Consider the following 21,971-nt stretch of genomic DNA (forward strand, 5'->3'; position numbering starts at 1 on the left):
TTATTGTCTTATTAACTACTTTCAGGTTGAAACATCTACATTCACCTGTTTATTACAATTTTAATTCACATCTGATCTCATAGCATGTTGAACATGCAACCTCGAGGAGTAGTCCTTATTGTTCCACCTCCATTTTGTTTCTCTGTTTCATTTAATTTTGGGATTGTCTGTAAATAAGGTAAATTAAGACTTTATGATATAGGTAGTAAATAAAAAGGTCCGAGAGTTGTAATATGCATTTTATGTTTCAGATGTTTTAAATGACTGCTTGGCAACTCTGTGCACAACATTACTAAAATGTTTCCCTTTTATATTTCTTCATTATGATAGGTATTAAAGACCCGATTGGCTGTGGGTAAGACAGGACAGTACTCCGGAATGTTTGATTGTGGCAAGAAGATTTTAAAGAAAGAAGGAGTGAAAGCTTTTTATAAAGGCTACATTCCAAACATACTAGGTATAATCCCCTATGCTGGAATCGACCTGGCTATTTATGAGGTGAGCTTCATTATCAAATTTATAACAAGTTGTGAGGATCCAAGTGAAAGGCATGTTGAGAAGGTACACTAAATACTAACTTAAAACACACTTTGTTTTGCTTGTTATATACAGTATGAAACATTCCATGAATGTGTGGCAAGGTGGTAAGGCATGAATCTAAATTACCTATTCAGTACTTTGAATAACATAACATTTAAGTCTTTGTATTTGTAGTCTACCTTTGTGCTACAAAGAGTTACATTTGTTTGACTGACATAGGATTACCAATGACCATAAAATCGTATAGTTTAGTTATCATTTAGCATCATGTAAACAGCCTACTACTCATGTAATGAAATATTTATTGATGACTTAATATCATTTAAAGATCTTGTAATCAAATACAAATCAGTAAGGATCATGAAACCATCTTCTTTTGAGCCCATATTTGTTTCCCATGTCTTTTGATAACAATTCACATTCTTCAACTCATTAGGTGTTCTGGTTGTAAGTATGTCACAACCTATTCTAAAAGTACATTCCATCCCAGAAAGTTACTTCAGGTTTAATAATGCGACTAATTTCCCTGTTAATAGCGTCAATTTCTTTGTATTAAAGTGCTCTGAAGTCAACCCTAACAAAGGAAGTGCTCATAAACTAATTGTGCATCATGCAGATCTTGGTACCGTTGTTGACTTTGATGTGATGTTCTTTATTGTTACACAGTCCCCATCCTAACCTCCTTCTTTGTTCCTTCCTGCAACTATTTAAAAACCCTAAGAAATGACTGAATACACTTTAAATGCTCCCTCTGTTGCAATTCATAACACCACAACCAGTGCCCACATCTGAAATTATTGAGGCCACAGATCATTAAAGCATACTGTCTGCACTAGTCCAAATCAGGTTTAAAATCTTTGAAGTCAAACCTTGTGTTCCATGGTACTCGTAAAAACAAACGCAAGCCAGAAAATTTAATGGGGACTAATAAAAACCTCAAATTTTCTCTGTGGCATGAAAGCAAAGAGAAAATGTAGTAAAATCTGGATGCTCCATTAGGCACCCAGTTGCTTATCTAGATAATAAAAATCATTCTTTGTGTTAACTTCACATAAATTGCTCTCCAAACTATGTAATTACCACATCTCTCTATAAAACACTTTTTAAAGCCATTGTCTGCTCTGTTCTTGAGTCCAGTTAATTTGATGACATCAGGCCTGATCTCTTTTCCCTGAAACTGGTGATTGGTTTATCTATGATTGGCATATTTGATTTACTAGTAAGTCCATAGTAAAGTGCACTATGTGTGCCCAGGGCCTGTAAATCAAATGCTACTATTTGGCATGCAGCACTGATTGTGCCACCCAAATGAGTAGCCCTGTAAACATGTCTCAGACCTGCCACTGCCGTGTCTGTGAGTGCAGTTTTAAACTCCCATTTCAACCTGGCAAGTGCACCTACTTGCCAGGCCCAAAGCTTCCCTTTTATTACATGTAAGTCACCCCTAAAGTAGACTCAAGGCAGACCTATGCGGAGGGTGCAGTGTATTTAAAAGGTAGGACATGTACTGGTGTGTTTTACTTGTCTTGACAGTAAAATACTACTAAATTCGTTTTTCACTATTGCCAGGGCTATCTCTCCCATAGGGTAACTTAGGGATTGCCTTGAAATATCTCTTATGTGTAATTTCCCATTGGGAGCAGATAGGTTTGGGGTCTCTGAACTCACAATTTAAAAATACATCTTTTGGTGAAGTTGTTTTTTTAATTGTAAGTTTGAGAATGCCTCTTTTACAAAGTGGGCATTTTCTTGTTTAACCGTTCTGTGCCTCTGCCTCTCTGCTGAATACAGGTCTGGGTCAGAATGACAGTTGGGCTGTTTGTGTATTCACTCTTGACAGTCACACAAAGGGATCTGAGGTGTTCCCTGCATATCTTGATGGCCCATCACGAGGCTGATAAGTCTTTCTGAGCTATATTGGTGGGAGGAGCCGCCACTTGCGCTTGAATAGGACTGGGCCTGTCCTCACACAAAGCAGTCGCTAACCCCCTGGAGTGTGTCTGGGGCCAAGGCAGGGAAAGGCAGGGTCTTGTGCACTACAAAGACTTTTCTCTGAAGTTTGCCTACTTCAAAGACAGAAATGGGTATAAGTACTGGACCTCTTACCCCACATAGTTAGAACACTTCTGGACAGAGGACATTTTGCCAGGAAGTAGAGCTGGATGCTGTAAGAGAGACTGTCACTCTGACTGTTGCATTGTTGTATTGGGCTGCTGCTTGCTGCTTCTGTCCTGGGAGTGAAAGGACTGGCCTTTGCTTTCTACATCCTGCTTTCTAAGGGCTTGAACTGAGCTTGCCTCCTGTTAAGAAGTTTCAGAGCCATCAGAGACTTCACCTTATAGGCTGAGAGTCCGGACTTGCAAAGTGGTGCCAAATCCAGTCTGAGAGCCCTTGGAAGTGAGCTCTGGTGCAACCAAGAAGAAACTAAGCACATCGACTTGAGAGCACATTCGGAACCAGCGCTGCTCTCTGACTCCATGCCGCTTACCGGCACCGGCGCCGTGATCCCTACTGAGTGCAACGACCATGACCGAAGCAGCAGGGCCTCCGAAGTCCCACCACAATGCAAGTCCAGAACACCGTGTCACTGATGTCTGTGACTCCTGACTCTGATTCCGCTGCGGCACTTGTGGCCCCGTGCTGTGATGCGACACTGCAAAGTCGGCACCTCGCGTCTTGATCCTCTGGATTCATCGATCCTGTCTTGTTGTAAGGACTGATGCCTTGCTGACAGTGCTGCAACACCTCCACTGCAACTATAAGGAACAGACTCCTCATCTCCCCTGCCTAGCAGTAAGGAATTGACGCCTCACTTCCCCGGTGGCAGTAAGGAACCACGCCGCACTGGCTCAAGCAACATCTCATCTCACCGACTCCATGCATCATCTTTGCTTCCTCATCATCTTACAAGGTACTTACCCGAGGTCAGTGTGACTCCGTGACTCCCTCGCTTGTGGCGTTGAACTGTTGGAACGACTCTGTCAAGATGTCATTATAGCCACAGTTGGAGCGATTGTGTTTCTAAGCACTATACATGTAATCTTTAAAAATTCGTATCCTTGCTTGTGTATGTTGGATGTTTACCATTTGGTCTTGTTTTACTCAGATAAATATTGGCTAGTTTTCTACACTGGTGTGGAGTACTTTAGAGGGGTGAGTGTGTGTGTGTGTACACGTACACACACAAATACTTTACACATTGCCTCTGAGATTAGCCTAACTGCTTGAGCCAAGCTGCCAAGGGAGTGAGCCGGGTTTATCTTAGCTGTGTGACTCCCTTACCGTGACTAGAGTAAGGGTCCCTACTTAGGGTGCAAACCACTGCCAACTAGAGACACCATTTCTAACAGTGTTACAATTTAGCCATTATTTGACTTGGGTAGAAGACTATGTGAATGTTTAAATGAGGTCTGGAAACAGTGCACTTCTTGAACCATTAACTACATTGTTTACCATTCACTCAAATCTCAGTGTCTCCACTGCTCTATACTTAACATCAGATTGTATTGTGGATGCTGTGTCGACCCAGGCAGAATAGCTAGCAGGACCTAACATATGGCACCCAATATGTAGTATTTTGTATCTCACATAGTCAAATATTAGTCCCCACATGTCCTGGATTTTTGTCCATAGCTTGATGTAAAATAATAGTAGTATTTTTATCACTACGTAGAGCACAGTTGATCTTTCAAATGGAAAGCTTAAAGGTCATAAAATGTATTTTTAAACAGTTAACAGGCCCTGATATAATTTTGTTTTATGTAAATGCACCAGTTGGGCCCATACAATACAACGTCATTAAGTTTAGCACCAAGAATATCTCCTCTCCCCGAGAAGGGCATATCTCCTTTATCTTCAGCTTATCCGTCTCTCCCACTTGTCGAACTGTTCTCCTCCCCCTATCTTCCCCATCCAAAATACCATAATAGTCCCTCAATGGTCGCCAGATCCTGTAGAATTTTTTCAGACATCCTCTTGCTTTATATGTGACTTTTTCTGCTGCCATATAGAGGTCCATCCCTGCCTTCCATTCTTTCATGGTGGGTGTCTCTGTTGCACCCCAGTTTGCCATGTCTCTCTTGGCCACTACAAGTCCCAGATTGCTAAAGAGGAGCTTAGGTCGTGGGAGGTCAATATCAGTTGGGATGCCCAGGAGCACATATTTGGGATCTGGAGAAACTGCAGCCCCCATTATTGTCCCCAAAGTCTTTAGGATTTTGAGCCAGTAGGGTGGGATTCTAGGACATTCCTATAGTGTGTGTACAAACATCCCTCTCTGCGTTGCAGACCTCAGGCATTCAGGTGTTGCGGCCCTCTCACATCTATGTAGTCTTGCTCTGTCATAGTAAGCTCTTTGAAGAATTTTATACTGAACCAGTTTTAGGCAGGATTTGATCGTCACCTCCCGTGGGTACATCAATGCCGCCTCCCAATCAGTATCGTCCAGCATTCCTAGGTCCATTCCCACCTGTCTCTTAGGCCCCCTAGCTTGTCTGGCGTATTCTTCTTAATGATCCTGTACGTCCAGGAAACCGCTTTGTTCGATGGCATCTGTCGCTGTAGATACACATGGTATGCATGAGCTCGCCATCTGGTGTTGGGTCGGAGTGTTACAAGTTGTTTTTCTTCGAAGAAGTGTTTTCGAGTCACGGGACCGAGTGACTCCACCTTCTGTGCTCATTGCGCATGGGCGTCGACTCCATCTTCGATTGTTTTCTTTCCGCCATCGGGTTCGGACGTGTTCCTGTCGCTCCGAGTTTCGGAACGGAAAGATAGCTGAAGACGGAAGATTTTCGACGGTATCGTTGCGATCCGGTTAGAGATAGACACATACGACGACGCGTTCAACATCGAAGCGCCTCGGTGCCCTTCGGGGTAGATTTCGGCACCCCGTCGGGGCCTAGTCGGCCCGACCGCGTGGAGGACAACGCCGATGGATCGGACCCCGTTTCGATTCTGCCCCGAATGCCACAACAAATATCCTTATACGGACCTGCACTCGGTCTGTAATCTGTGCCTGTCACCCGAGCACAGTGAAGAATCCTGCGAGGCCTGTCGGGCGTTCCGGTCCCGAAAAACTCTGCGCGACCGTCGAGCGAGAAGACTGCAGATGGCGTCCACGCCAAAAGAGCGTCGACAGTTCGAGACAGAAGAAGAACAGGAGGAATCCTTTTCCATCCAGGATTCAGACTCCGACGAGCTACACTCTACAAGAACTGTGAGTAAGACGTCGAGAACAAACCTTAAAAAAGGAAAGAAGGCCCCGGGGACGCCACTGCCAACCGGCCATGGCTCCACCCATATTCTCGGTGACCAACAATCGGCACCGAAAAAGGCCCATTCAGTGTCGAGATCGTCCGACTTCGGTCGAGACACCGGCACGCAGCCTCCTCGGGACCGAGAGAGTGCTAAACAGAAGCATCGACACCGAGAGTTCGGTGTCGACACCGATCGACGCCGAGACAGTGGCGCCGAAGACCATAGAGGCCAAGAATTTTCGGCACAGAAAAAGAGGAAGGTTACCTCGGAGCCGAAAAAACAATCGACAGGGCTTTCGGAGCCGAAAAAAGCGACATCAGACCCTGTTTCTGGCTCCTATACCGAAGAGCATTCTATGTCTTCTCAAATGAAGAAACATAGATTTGAACAAGAACTGCAATCCACTGACGTGGATCACACGCAAAAGCGTATCTTTATTCAGCAGGGGACTGGGAAGATCAGTACCCTTCCACCTGTCAAACGAAAGAGAACGCTTCAGTTTACTCCTAAGCAACAAACAACACAAAAGGTAACACCTCCTCCCTCGCCTCCACCTGTAACTCCGGCTTCGCCAACTTACACCCCGTCACATTCGCCAGCTCACACCGCCATGAGCCACGACGACCAAGATCAGGATGCGTGGGACTTGTACGACGCACCAGTGTCTGATAACAGCCCAGACACATACCCAACTAGGCCATCACCACCGGAAGACAGCACAGCCTACTCACAAGTGGTGGCTAGAGCAGCTCTATTCCATAATGTGGAACTACACTCGGAACAAGTAGAGGATGATTTTTTATTTAACACCCTCTCCTCAACCCACAGCTCCTACCAAAGCCTGCCGATGCTCCCAGGCATGCTACGCCATGCAAAGGACATTTTCAAGGAGCCAGTTAAAAGTAGGGCAGTGACGCCTAGGGTGGACAAAAAGTATAAGGCGCCTCCCACGGACCCTGTCTTCATCACCTCTCAGCTGCCACCAGACTCTGTGGTGGTAGGGGCTGCCAGAAAACGGGCAAACTCACACACTTCTGGGGATGCACCTCCCCCAGATAAAGAAAGTAGGAAGTTCGATGCAGCCGGGAAGAGGGTTGCTGTCCAAGCAGCAAACCAGTGGCGCATCGCAAATTCACAAGCGCTGCTAGCGCGATACGACAGAGCCCACTGGGATGAGATGCAGCATCTCATTGAACATCTCCCAAAAGATCTGCAAAAAAGAGCAAAACAGGTTGTTGAGGAGGGTCAAAACATTTCCAACAATCAAATACGCTCCTCCATGGATGCAGCAGACACGGCCGCAAGAACCATTAATACGTCGGTTACCATCCGTAGGCACGCATGGCTCAGAACGTCTGGATTCAAGCCAGAAATTCAGCAGGCAGTGCTTAACATGCCAGTAAACGAGAAACTTCTGTTCGGTCCGGAGGTCGACACAGCTATAGAAAAGCTCAAGAAGGACACTGACACTGCCAAGGCCATGGGCGCACTCTACTCCCCGCAGAGCAGAGGATCTTATAACACCTTCCGCAAAACACCTTTTAGAGGAGGGTTTCGGGGTCAAGCCACACAAGCTAGCACCTCACAGTCCGCACCGCCCACCTACCAGGGACAGTACAGGGGAGGTTTTCGGGGCCAGTATAGAGGGGGGCAATTTCCTAGGAATAGAGGAAGATTTCAAAGCCCCAAAACCACTACCAACAAGCAGTGACTCACACGTCACTCACCCCTCCCACACAACACCAGTGGGGGGGAGGATACATCAATATTACGAAGCATGGGACAAAATAACTACAGATACATGGGTCCTAGCAATTATCCAACATGGTTATTGCATAGAATTCATGCAATTCCCTCCAGACATACCACCAAAATCACAAAATTTATCAAAATACCATTCACAACTTCTAGAGATAGAAGTTCAAGCACTACTGCAAAAAAATGCAATAGAATTAGTACCAAGCACACAAATAAACACAGGAGTTTATTCACTGTACTTCTTGATACCAAAAAAGGACGAAACACTGAGACCAATTCTAGACCTCAGGGTAGTAAACACATTCATCAAATCAGACCACTTTCACATGGTCACACTACAAGAAGTGTTACCATTGCTCAGAAAACACGACTACATGACAACCCTAGACCTCAAGGACGCATATTTCCATATACCAATCCATCAATCACACAGGAAATATCTAAGGTTTGTATTCAAAGGAATACATTACCAATTCAAAGTATTGCCTTTTGGTTTAACAACCGCTCCAAGAGTATTCACAAAGTGCCTAGCAGTAGTCGCTGCACACATCAGAAGGCAGCAAATACATGTGTTCCCGTATCTAGACGACTGGCTAATCAAAACCAGTTCGCTCACACAATGCTCAAACCACACAAATCAAGTCATACAAACCCTCTACAATCTAGGGTTCACCGTCAACTTTGCAAAATCAAACATTCTGCCAAGCAAAGTACAGCAATATCTAGGAGCCATAATAGACACGACAAAAGGAGTAGCAACGCCAACTCCACAAAGGATCCACAATTTCAACAGGGTCATTCAACACATGTCTCCAAACCAAACAATACAAGCAAGAACAATACTACAGCTCCTAGGCATGATGTCCTCATGCATAGCCATTGTCCCAAACGCAAGACTGCACATGAGGCCCTTACAACAGTGCCTAGCCTCACAGTGGTCTCAAGCACAGGGTCACCTTCTAGATCTGGTGTTGCTAGACCGCCAAACTTACCTATCGCTTCTATGGTGGAACAGTATAAATTTAAACATAGGGCGGCCTTTCCAAGACCCAGTGCCACAGTACGTAATAACAACAGATGCTTCCATGACAGGGTGGGGAGCACATCTCAATCAACACAACATAAGAGGACAATGGAACATACATCAAACAAAACTGCATATAAATCATCTAGAATTATTAGCAGTTTTTCAAGCACTAAAAGCTTTCCAACCAATCATAACCCACAAATACATCCTTGTCAAAACAGACAACATGACAACGATGTATTATCTAAACAAACAAGGAGGAACACATTCAACGCAGTTAAGCTTGTTAGCTCAAAAAATATGGAAGTGGGCAATCCACCATCAAATTGGTCTAATAGCACAGTTTATTCCGGGGATCCAGAATCAGCTGGCAGACAATCTCTCTCGAGATCACCAGCAAGTCCACGAATGGGAAATCCACCCACAAATTCTGAACACCTACTTCACACTCTGGGGAACACCACAAATAGACTTATTTGCAACAAAAGAGAACGCAAAATGCCAAAACTTCGCGTCCAGATACCCACACAAGCAATCCCAAGGCAATGCCCTATGGATGAACTGGTCAGGAATATTTGCTTACGCTTTTCCTCCTCTCCCTCTCCTTCCTTACCTGGTAAACAAATTGAGTCAAAACAAACTCAAACTCATTTTAATAGCACCAACGTGGGCAACACAACCCTGGTACACAACACTGCTAGATCTGTCTGTAGTACCACACATCAAACTGCCCAACAAACCAGATCTGTTAACGCAACACAACCAACAGATCAGACACCCGGACCCAGCATCGCTGAATCTAGCAATCTGGCTCCTGAAATCCTAGAATTCGGACACTTACAACTTAGCCAAGAGTGTATGGAAGTCATAAAGCAGGCCAGAAGGCCATCCACTAGACACTGCTACGCAAGTAAGTGGAAAAGATTTGTTTGGTACTGCCATCATAATCAGATACAACCACTAGAGGCAACTCCAAAACATATAGTAAATTACTTGCTCCATTTACAAAAAGCAAAGCTAGCCTTCTCTTCTATTAAAATACACCTTGCAGCAATATCTGCATACCTGCAAACTACATATTCAACTTCCTTGTATAGGATACCAGTTATCAAAGCATTCATAGAAGGGCTTAAAAGAATTATACCACCAAGAACACCACCTGTTCCTTCATGGAACCTAAACGTGGTTCTAACAAGACTCATGGGCCCACCTTTCGAACCCATGCACTCTTGCGGAATACAGTTCCTCACCTGGAAAGTTGCCTTTCTCATCGCCATTACATCTCTAAGAAGAGTAAGTGAAATTCAAGCGTTCACAACACAAGAACCTTTTATACAAATACATAAAAATAAGGTCGTCCTACGACCTAATCCAAAATTTTTACCAAAAGTTATTTCTCCATTCCATCTAAATCAAACGGTAGAACTACCAGTATTCTTCCCACAGCCAGATTCTGTGGCTGAAAGAGCACTACATACATTAGATGTCAAAAGAGCATTAATGTACTACATTGACAGAACGAAGAACATCAGAAAAACTAAACAGCTATTTATTGCATTCCAAAAACCTCATGCAGGTAACCCAATATCAAAACAAGGTATAGCCAGATGGATAGTTAAATGCATCCAAATCTGCTACCTTAAAGCAAAAAGACAACTGCCCATTACTCCCAGGGCACATTCAACAAGGAAAAAAGGTGCTTCAATGGCCTTTTTAGGAAACATCCCAATGCAAGAAATTTGTAAGGCAGCCACTTGGTCTACGCCTCACACATTCACCAAACACTACTGTATAGATGTGCTATCCGCACAACAAGCTACAGTAGGTCAAGCTGTATTAAGAACTCTATTTCAGACAACTTCTACTCCTACAGGCTAAACCACCGCTTATGGGGAACTAACTGCTTACTAGTCTATGCATACCATGTGTATCTACAGCGACAGATGCCATCGAACTGAAAATGTCACTTACCCAGTGTACATCTGTTCGTGGCATCAGTCGCTGAGATTCACATGGACCCACCCACCTCCCCGGAAGCCTGTAGCAGTTCAGAAGTTACCTTCAATTTTGTACATTTGTATATATATTACTTAATCCTTTAATAGGTACATACTTACATTTTTCATTGCGCGGGCACTATTACTATAGTACAACTCCTACCTCACCCTCTGCGGGGAAAACAATCGAAGATGGAGTCGACGCCCATGCGCAATGAGCACAGAAGGTGGAGTCACTCGGTCCCGTGACTCGAAAACACTTCTTCGAAGAAAAACAACTTGTAACACTCCGACCCAACACCAGATGGCGAGCTCATGCATACCATGTGAATCTCAGCGACTGATGCCACGAACAGATGTACACTGGGTAAGTGACATTTTCATTACACCAGTTGTCCCATCAGCAGCCTCCCTTCCAGCAGGACATACCTGGGGAGGTTTGATACCTCCAACCTCTCAGCATGCCAGGCATGTGCGAATTGCATGTACTTGTATTGTTGCATGCTTGACATTCAATACTCTTTTCGCAGGGCATAGAATGGCTTCATTCTCCATTGTCTATCGTCCCCCAACCGGGCATTCCCAATCATATCCCAGGACCCAAAATCTTTAGGTTTCCCAATCTCCTTCAGTTGTGAACCTTCCCACAGGGGGTTTCGCATACCACCCTGTTCTTGTGCTGGCTTTCTTCTAGGCCTCTTTTACCGGTTGTGTTGGTAGCAGTAGCTTGTGGGTGCCCTTCCCACCATAAAGGTAGTGAAGGAATGATCTGCTCTCAAACTGACTTTTTTCAGTACATGGGGAACTTGGGGTGATCCCCCGGGGCATATATCCAGTCATTTATCACAACAAGGTGTGCCGCCCAGTGATAGGCCCTCACATCCGGGAGAGCGATTCCTCCATTGTGGCAATTTCTCTGCAGTGCTTGCATGGAAATGTGCAAGTGTTTCCTGTTCCATAGGAATATGCGAGTCCCTCCCTTTAATCTGGTAAAAACATCCTCTGGGACCCTCATATATGTATTTTGTAAAGTATACAGTGATTTTGGCGAGATTATAATCTTGTATAATGTCCTGCCAAGCAGTGTTAACAGTAGAGTTGCCCACCTTTCCATACCCTTGTGGGCATTTACCATGACTGTCTTAATGTTCCAATCTAGAGATCGTTCCTGCCGCATTGTCACATAGACCTCCAGGTATCTAAATCTGTCCTCCACCATCCTCGGATTACTAGGGAGTTCTAATTGCCCTATCTCCCCCACCGCCCACCTCCCCCAGAGGGTATAAGCTTGATTTGGACCTATTAATTTTGTACTCACCAAATTGTTCAAAGGTATGCAATATCTGAGGGAGTGGCTCCCTGGGATTGGTAATATACCACAGGACATTGTCTGCGTATAACAGTATTCTTTCATCCTTCTCTCTCTTCTTGGATTTGGAAGCCTGATATGCCAGGGTGGGATTGGACCCTGCATGCCAGGGGTTCTAGCACCAGGGTGAACAGCAGTGGTGAGGGGGAAACAGCCCTCCCACGTCCGTCTCTCTATGCGAAATTCAGTGGATGTGACCCCCTTCACACTAACCGTTGCCACATGGTCCATGTATAGCAGGGTTATCCAACCCATAAATTGGGGTCTGAACCCAAACCTCTCCAACACCTGCCTCATGTATTGCCAGTTGACTGTATCGAGTGCCTTTCGGCATCTAGTGACAAGACCATGTGAGGTGTCTGCCTCTGGTTCACTTTGGCCAGCCAGTTGTGCAGCCTCCGGAGGATGAACCTTGTAGACCTCTTCGGCATAAAGCCCGACTGGTCCTGATGAATCAGTGGGGCTTTCACCTTTAGCAATCGTGCTGGCAGTATTTTAGCTAAAACGTTTGTCTCTATGTTTAAGAGAGATATTGGTTGGTAAGAGCTGCACTCTATGGGGGGGGGTGTTCCCCTCTTTCGGGACAGCCCCTTTCCTTAGCCTCATTATACATGTGGAAAAGGTGCAGACTCATGATGTCTGTGTTCTTTTTAAAAAGTTCTAAAGGGAGCCCATTGGGTCCGTGCGTTTTCCCAGACTTCAGTTTCCCTATTACATCTCTGATTTCTAATAAGTCCAGCTCCCTCTTCAGCAAATCTCGTGCCTTCTGGGGCAGTTGTGGGAGTTGCACTTCATTTAGGTAGTCCCTAATTTGGGCTACATCGGCAAGCTTACGCGGCTGGTACAAGTCCTCATGGAATTAAGCGAATTCCGCTACTATTCCTTGATCAGAGGTGTGAGTTACGGTTCCCATCCCTCTAGTTTTGGCTACCCATCATGCCTCCCTCTCCCTACTGCTTAGCCATGCCAGCAGTTTGCTTGCCCTAGCCCTTGCCTCATATAGGTGGTGCTGTGCAGCCAGTGCCAAGGCTTTTGCCTCCCCTCTGCTAATGCCTGATATTCCTTACTGAGGGTCAAAATTTTACAGAGGATGATGGGTTCTTTGTTTGTCAGCAACCTCCCTTCCCGTTCTAGTAGCTGGGATTCCAGGGACTCCATTTCCTATCTATCCCTTTTCTTTTTGTGCGCAATTATGTTGTAGGTTATGTCCCTAAGCACTGTCTTTTAGGCTTCCCAAACTGTGATTGTAGGTGTCACTTAGTCCAGTGTAACTTGGTCTCCGTCTTGAGTTCCTGGGCTACCCTGTCATCTTTCAATTCCCGTGCACTCAGTCTCCCGCAGTCCCTCTTCCATCTGGGCCGGAATCCTATTGCTAGCCATAAGGGGGAGTGGTCCGACAACCCTCTTGCTAAGTATTTCGCTTCCATGACCTCCCTCCCTTCGCTCGCGGGAGCTAGTATATAGTCACGTTGAGAAAAAACTTGCTGTGCCCCTGAGCAGTATGAGTATTGTCTGGTATCTGGATGACCACGTCGCCAGAGGTCTGCCAACCCCAAAGTTCCTGCCCATTCCTCCAAGGGGGCGCACTCAAGTAGGAAGGTGGGGGACCTGAGCGATCCATGTCTGGGTCTATCCCATCAATAAAATCCCCCCCGGTGAGGTAGAGGGCCGTCTTGGATTCTAAAAGGATCCTTGTGATCTATGCATATGTTTGGTGTTGGAGGCGAGGTGGTGCATAGACGTTTGCTACTGTTACCTCCCGTCTCTTCCACCTCCCCCTGACGGATACGTATGTACCATTGGGATCTCTCCAGAGTGTCTGTACCGTAAATGGGGGAGGTTTCCTTATCAGTATTGCCACCCCTCGGGAGCCCGAAATTAATCCTGCATGGGCCAGCAGCGTGTTTGCACCCCTGCTGTTCTGCTTTCCTGCTCTTATCTCATAACCGAGCTTACAGAACCTCTCTGGAATGCACTTCTGAGTTTAAAGAAGACATTTATTGTTATTATTACTTCACTATAGGGTTCCTGAGAGACAAAATTAGTAGATTGGAAGCACACGTTCAAAAGTAGTCACAGCAATGAAAGCAAAATATATCAAAGTACTTCTCAGTTACAATGTAGACAGCAAATACATGTGATTATATTATAGCATAACTTCAAAGCAAAGCATAAAAGTCAGAATTAGTCACCGTAGGGCAAGGCTGTCAAATTAGGGCCTATATTCAGCTTCATCTTTCTGGGTCTTCAAGTTGATGACTCCGTTCAACTGCAAGAAAGGAATTTTCTACCCAAACGGGAGACAGGCAAATGACGTCTCAGTTCCTGTCTGAAGTCAAGCAGATTCAATCTACCTCTGCTGTAGTCCAGAGTCATTCTTAAAAGCAAACTCAGTGTGAGAACCGAAGAAACTTGGAGGGTGGCCAATTCTCCCGAGCTCACTCGCTCTCAGACTGGATTGCGAGGTAAACACAAAATCTACGTGCTCTTATCAGCTAAGGTCTGGTGTGAAGAACACAGTTTGGTCTATCTTGTGGAAAAACACAGCTTGGAAAAACACAGCTCATCTGCGATGTCTCAACTGCAATGTCTAACCCCACGTTAAAGCCAATTGGCAGCTAACCTAAATATCAAATGTAATGTCATGTCAAAGCCAATAGGCAGCTAAACTGAATACAGAATGTAATGGATAATGCCATGTCAAAGACAATAGGCAGCTAAACTGAACAAAACATATAATGTGCTATTGGTGAACACTGAGCAACTAATATGCACAGTGGTGAAACACAAAGTCATTGGTCAAACACAATTAATAGCATCACACCTGCCTAGAAAGCTGCAGTGTGTACCCCTCAGGTGCGTTTCTTGGAGCATAACTATGTTGGGTTTATTGCTCTTAATGTAGGCTGCGACCAGACCCCGTTTCACCTTACTGCCGAGACCGTTTACATTCCAAGACAGCACTGTGTATGTATAGTTGTCTCCTGCTGTATCTATAGCCATTATTATAGTTGTCTAACCTACAACTTCGGGCCCAAAGTGGGTATCTTTTTTCACCTTGTTCCTGTGTCTGGGATTCGTTCTATGCCCTACTTAACTCAACTTGTAGCATCTCACCCCTCAGATACCCCTGTGAGCACGACTATCACAAAACATTATAACCGCTCTACAGAGATCAGCGAGGTCTGTCGTTTTCCCCCCTCCCCTCTTCAGTGTCCCTGTAACTTACAACGTTGACCAACCAGTGGGCGAAGCGCCGCAGAACTTGGCACTCAGGAGTGTGAGTGCATCAGTGGCACTGCGTATTTGTTCACTCAGCAGTGTCTGACAGTTTTTCAGGTTTTTTACCTCCATCTGTGCCTCTTAGTTGTTTGTGGTGTTTCGGTGATTAGCTATCTCTCAAGTTCATTGGATATGTGTCCTTGTGGTGAAGTCTCTTTTCCCATTGCTGTTTCCTCAAGATTGTCTATGCCCACTGCCAAAGGATGTCAGGAATCCTCTGCACCTTCTTGCTAGGTGTTGGGGAAATCTCTGGATGTGGGAAATGATTTAGTAGCGATTTTTCTTCTTTTTATGTTGCTAGAGTGTTCCTCTTCCGAGTCAGACGTGGACCTGGTGGGTCTCCTCAGCGACTGAGACGGGCACCTCTTTTTGTTTCACGGGTGGCTGACCTTTGTTCATGGATGGATGCTGTTGCCTCCGAGGCAAATTTCCCCTGGGGCTTCGTCCAATCATGCCGTCGTTAGCCTGTGGGCTGTTTCTTTGGGGGGGGCAGGTGGGGGGGTGTTCCCACCACTCCCATGCCTCCTCGGAGTTTGAAAGAAGTGGGCCTTGCTTTGATGCAAGACTTTTAATCTGTCCGGGAATAATAGCATATATTGCAGCTGGAGTGCCCTTAGTTTTGCTTTGACCGCATCAAATGTGCTTCTTTAGCACTGGACTCCTCACATGTAGTCAGGAAATATTTGGATTAAGGCATTGTCGTAGTGGACTTCTTTCATTTTCCTGGCTTCTGAGAGGATGAAGTCTCTATCTTGATAATTTAAGAATCTCGCTATGATTGGTCGGGGAGCAGTCCCTGGTGGCGGCTTGTTGCTCAATGTCCGATGGGCCCACTCAACCACAAAGCAAGGTGAGAATTTGTCTTTAGGAAACGTTCGTGCAAGCCATTTCTCCAAGAAATGTTGCATGTTTTTGCCCTCCACCCCTTCAGGGAACCCCACGACACGCAGATTATTCCACTTTGCCCTGTTTTCTGCATCTTTCAGCCTCTACACCATGTCCTTGGAGACCGAGCAGATGTCTGATATCTCTTCCCCAAGTGTCTGTACTGTGTCTTCGAGCTCTGAAACTCTGGCCTCAGTGACCCTTTCTGCCACATTTTGCAAGTCCTGGCAAAGGAGGATGACCTCAGACTTTACCTCTCCCAGCCCTTCCTCCAAGGCTGTTCGTGAGGTCTGTATTGCTTGTAGTAGCATCACATTATCGTGTCGAGTCTGTATTGGCCGCAGCGTTGCTTCCTCTGCTGGTAAAACTACCACTCTGGCATATTTATCTAGTTTCCCCTGGCGGACTGATTGCTGGTCCCTCTCCCTCGTCATCTTGGCACTGTAACTGGCGGCGCTGTCAGAGGATTCCAAACCTCTTACCTGTATGAGATCTGTCCCTGTTGTTTCGCTTTCCCCCTGTCCTTTGTACTGGTAGTTGTTCACTCTGTAGGCCAAAGTAGGGAAATGTCCCTTCACTACTCGTCCATCGCTCCCCAGTCTCATAGTACCAATCCGGATATTCCTCCTTAAGAATTCACCCTCTCCCTCAGGGTCTCTTTCTGGGAGGGTGGTTGCTCTCTAGTCCCCCCAGCATGCCCTCGGTCTTCCATTCTGTGGCCACTTCGCCGCTCATCCACCCACTGGAGCTTTGCTCGCTCTTTGTTCATCCCTCTGGCCTCTCCTGCCCATCTGGCCTTGTCGTCCTCACCTCCTTTGCTTGGGATTTGGGGGGGCCTGCTCCATTTACAGGTGTCTGCTGCACTTCTCGGGGGGGGGACCTATGCACCCCTACGTCTTGTCCGGTCCTCCTGGTGTAGCCACATCTACATCCCCCGCCGTCTCTTCAAGGGCCACGCAAGACCTCTAGCACCTCGCCTGTTCCATCGGGCTAGCGAGAGCCTGGGCCCCTCGCAGCGACTCCTGGGGGCCCTGCGTTTCGGATTACTGGCTGCTTCCTTCGTGTCCTCATTTGCTGGCAGTCCCCAGACTCACTCTCCGCTCTTCGTGGGTTGCCTGTCTTCCTGTCATCAACTGGGATGAACACCAGCTGATCACCGGCCTTCCCCGGCGTCCTGGGCCTGTGACTGCTCCCCTCGCTGCTGGTTCCGTTTCCTTTACCTGTGCTGGGGCCTCTAGCGATTCTCACTTGGCCATTGTAATTATCAGCCCAGGGGGCATCACAGGCTCACCCCCCTCGGCCGCCCGGCCCTGCTGCCTGCCAGCTCCTTCTTCTCACTCTCACCTCTGGAGACTGGGGCCACTGCACACATCACAGCTGCCAGCACAACCTTCTCCGCGTGGCTAATCTCCATTCGGTCTCCGCGGGGACCGCCCAGGAAGCCCTACCAGCCTACTCCACTCAGCCGCAGGGTCCCGACTCTTGCCTGCTCATTTTTCTGACCGGGCACAGGGGACCGCTTTCCACACCGCAGGTTCTGGCGTGGCCTCCACCCCGCAGCCTTCTCACAAGGCACTGGATCCCCCAGGCTAAGATGTCTGATTCTAGGCAGCGCCCACGCGTTATCATGCTGTGGATGCTGCTCCCGGTCTGCCAGTCTCAGTGCTGCTTCATGCTCACCCAATTCCATGTCGTATTAGGTAGGATTGCTTGTGGCTTGGTATGGAGCAGTTCACCGAGCTTCCGAACCGGTCGCCATCTTGGCCACGCCCCTTAAGTGTAATTCTTAGATCCAATGTGAGCCAGTACAACCGCTCACTTCAAGCTGTTATAGGCTTACATTTAATAATTACAGAAAAATAAATCTTCTATATTATTGCTTTGCATCTCGGGAGAAGTCCTTTTTCAGAAATTAGGTTACTAGCTTAGAATGCGTGACCCTACAAGTCTAATAAAACACAGTCCTGTTAGGCTAAAACAGAGTTAACTCAGAATCTTTGCTGAACCCCCGGCAGCTGTGGCACAAGCAAGCAGGAGATTTCCCAGTGAAGTACATGAAAGGTTCAAGCAGTATCAAACCAGTTTAAAGGGACGAATACCAAAGAATTGTATAATAAAACCAACTTAGAAATATCATGAACAATTTTATAAGCAAAATTACCTAATACTGGTTAAAACCTATGAAGGGAGTCTTTTGTATGTATTTTATTTTCTAAAGTGAAAAATAGCAAAGAGCTTATTAAAGTCAGTACTTGAACTAAGCTAAGACTGTGGTGAGATTTGAGGCCAATCGAAGTTAGAGAAAGGATTTGGGGTAAGTCGTGCTGGCCTCACAGGTCAAAGTTTTTATTGTGGAACTTTGTTACTTTTTGGGCTCTCCTTTCTTCCAGTGGGTCCGGGCAAGATGCAGAAGCCAGACAGGTTTCCTTGAAGTTTGATACAGTGTTATTGAAGGTCAGTCGAAGCCTTTAGCTTTTGTGCCAAAAACTCTGATTTGGATGAATTTGGATTTCATAACATCCAAGGGTACTTCACTACTGGCAAGATTGTAATGCCTCACCCCAGTCCCAAAGCCTACAGCCATTTTCTGTTTTGGTTCTCAGATTTCCCCAGTGGGGCAAGGCATTCCAGTGCAGTCCACTCCCAACTGAGCCGCTGCTTCATCCACACTGGATAGTTTTCCTCATCCTTTGGTGTCTCTGAGGCAATTATAAGATCATCTGGAGAACTAGGGAGATATCTGTCAACTCCATAGAGGGGTCAAGACAGTGTTGTGTGTTAAATAGTTAAATAGATGGAGGAGATGTTCCCCAAGTTCGGAGAGGAATAATCTATGTATGCTGGTCAGGAGGCCATCCGGTCATTGAACATTTCCAAATGGGAGAGCCTGCAGGACTCCACTTACCTCCTCAAACGTGATGGGAGCGTCCAATTCAGCTGCATGACAGGGTTGTAGTGGTTCCCATTCACATGCAGCAAAGTAGTCCTCGATTAGTGTTTGTGTGATGTCTTCTAGAGTATAGAGAGCTTGATTAAAAAGTGTGGAATTCTCCACATTTGTCGCTCTCTGTGGTCACCCATGCCCCGATTGCAGTCAAAGTTTCCCAGTGTGGGCTTTCGCTTGTGTTTGTCTCAATCTGCGCACCAATAGAGGTCTTGTTTAATTACCCCCTTCATAAAAGTGTTGTTTAGGCGTTAGTAGGACTCGCTCTGCTCTACTCGTCCTGTGAGCCCATAGTTAGCCCTGGAGAATGGTGAGTTGTTACTTATTGGGCCATGTGGGGTGTGTCTTGTTTTGCTGTCCTAGAGTTTTGATGTCAGAAGCTAGGATAGATTCCACTAATTGAGCCTCCAACCCCTTGCTGTGGCCACAAACATGATCACTCCCCGGATAGTGGCCTTAAAGCCATCCCACAGAGTGTGAGTGGAGGCGGTTTGCACAGTGCAGTGAGTAAAGTAATCAATGATCCTTTTGTGAATCTCTCACACATCCGCAGGGTCACGCAGAAGACGCAGCAGAAAGTGCCAGGTTGCCGATTTCCCTGCGTCACCCCCGGAAGGGGTCCAAATCACTGCAATGCGGGCGTGATCAGATATAGAAATACCAGACTTTTTGGTGGTGAACTAGGGTGGGTGTGCTAAAGACATAATCAATATGTGAATATTTTGTGTGCATGTGAGAGTAGAAAGAGTAATTCCGGGTATTGGTAGCCCCAAGCATGAATAAGGCCTAAGTCTTGGATCGCTCTTTTTAGGTGTGTTGACATTGCTCCCAAGCCTTGGTATGTGGAGGTCTGACGAGTAGGGTCCTATACTAAGTTGATGTCTCTTCCCACAACTATGTCACCCTCCACCCCCTTCAGTTGTTCTCCATGGATTCGGCAAATGTAAGCATCTTACGAAGTGTTTGGGGCTAGAGGTTAAGGAGCGTGAGGCGTTGTTGCCTCTGGCAGAGGTGTAGTGTGAGGAAGCAGCCATAAGTGCTGCACACCACTTAAATAATGTGAGGGCCAAAGGACGCTTTACACAGTATGCCCACTCCAGACGTTTTGGCGTCCATGCATGCCCAGTGTCGAATGGGATATCAGGAGTGGTTCATTTGAGATTTCTCTATCCCCCGTAGGTGGGCCTCCTGTAGGAGAACTATATCAGGGTCCAGGTGGAGAATATAATCCCAAACCTGTTTACATTTAGCGGGGGAGTTAAAGCTGCGTATGTTTAGGGAGATTACTTTGGTCCCATTAATAAGAGACATTTAGACCCAAGATGTGGAAGCTTAAGCTGATGCTGCTAGATAATTGATAGCAGTTCAGACCTATGTCGCTGGGTAGTTTGTGGGTTGATTTTTTTACCCCCCACTATAGGACATGAAGCAAAGCATGGCAGAGAGGCCTTCCGTAGCCACAATAGAACATATGAACAGTAGCCCTGCAAAAAAGGATGATTATTAGAAAATATAGCCATAACAATAAAAGAACAACAGGGCCCAACATAAAGGCTTGTTGCCCTCTGAGACCTGTGTAGGGGCACCTGCGTCTGTCTAAAGGTGTCACCCTTGGTGGAGACATAGCGCAGGGTTGTCCATGGAGAGTAGTGCAAGTTATAACTGTAGGAGACTTCATTGAAGGCCTCTCAGGCCCCCGTATCTGCACCATTGCAAACGTTCTGTGTCTCATGGTGGAAGTGCTTAATGAGCAGAGCACAAAACAGAGTCGCTGGTACATGAGGGTCAAATCAGGGGGAGCCAGAGTTGGAATGCATTGGTGAAGGCGAGCACCCCATGTTACTGAGATGTTGAATGATATTTTGCTTTGCTTCCTGTATTGATGCAACCGCTTATCAGGTTCCCGGACCTATAGGTTTGACGGCAGTCTAGGCTGGCCTCCGACCGTCCCTTGTGGGTTCCCCGGTTTCCATGGAGGAGTCACTTTCCGCTGTAGGAGTGAAGTTGAATCGTTTTTGGGCTTCAGCAAGGAGCGTCTATCCTGCTCCCACTCAAAGATAAGTGCAAAGGAATACTCCCATTGGTACTTGGTGCCCAGGCTTTGCAGTCCTTTGCAGTCGGTCTGTAATGGGCTTGAATTCCTGTCTATGGCATAGACTAGTGGGCAAGAGGTCCTGGTACACGTGAATTGTGTGCCCCCATGAAGTCTAGATCAGCTTTTTTTCATGCTGCAGGGAGGATAGCCTCCTTCTCTGTAAAAAGTAGACTCTTGTTAGGATGTCAGGGGAAGTGTTCGGTCTGCCCGGGGCAGATGACACCCTATGAGCCTGATTTGGGGTGGCAGGTGGGGGCATCTGGGAGTGATGCTGTGAACTCCACTGTCCCCTTCTGCCCCCTTTGATATCCCCCGAATGCAGATGTTGATGTGGCGGCTCTGGTTCTCCAGGTCTTCCTGTCTAGCTTGCTGCTCAAGTTGTTGGAGTTGCAGAGTGGCCACTCGCTGCCATAGCATCTCTTGGTCCTCAGATCTGTCATCCACTCTGTCCCAGGCCACCTGCCCTTTCTCCGATTTCAGATACCTCTCTCCTAATATCTTTAATGCAGGACTTGAGATCAATTTATAACAAGGTGTCCGGGTCCGTCGCTCCCTCAGTGCTTTGGATGGCACTTGGGTAGGTAGATGGGGCAGGAGAGCCAGAATCCGACGTCTCACTCCATGCTAGGTTAGGCCACGCTCCCCAAAAAATCCACTTTCACCCCTGAACGTTACCGCAGATAAAAGTAAAAATAACTTTTGAGCAAGTTATATCATTTCTGTAGTTCATATCATTTTTCTGCTTTTAATTGTGGAAATAAACTTTTAGTCGCAATCAGGAAAATGGTTCCATTTACCTCCCTGGTGACACGGAC

The 21,971-nt window shown here is 46.4% G+C and overlaps 1 protein-coding gene across 1 annotated transcript in view; it reads left to right on the forward strand.

Annotated features, from left to right (window-relative positions):
- The window catches only part of SLC25A24 (solute carrier family 25 member 24), a 253,836-nt gene that overhangs the window by 178,263 nt on the left and 53,602 nt on the right, over nucleotides 1-21,971 (forward strand). Inside the window, exon 8 of the mRNA XM_069232406.1 lies at nucleotides 331-498. Coding sequence (XP_069088507.1) covers nucleotides 331-498 — 168 coding nt within the window. The remainder of the gene's footprint in view (nucleotides 1-330; nucleotides 499-21,971) is intronic.

This window comes from Pleurodeles waltl, chromosome 4_2, assembly GCF_031143425.1.
Source record: "Pleurodeles waltl isolate 20211129_DDA chromosome 4_2, aPleWal1.hap1.20221129, whole genome shotgun sequence".
Taxonomy (NCBI): Eukaryota; Metazoa; Chordata; class Amphibia; order Caudata; family Salamandridae; genus Pleurodeles; species Pleurodeles waltl.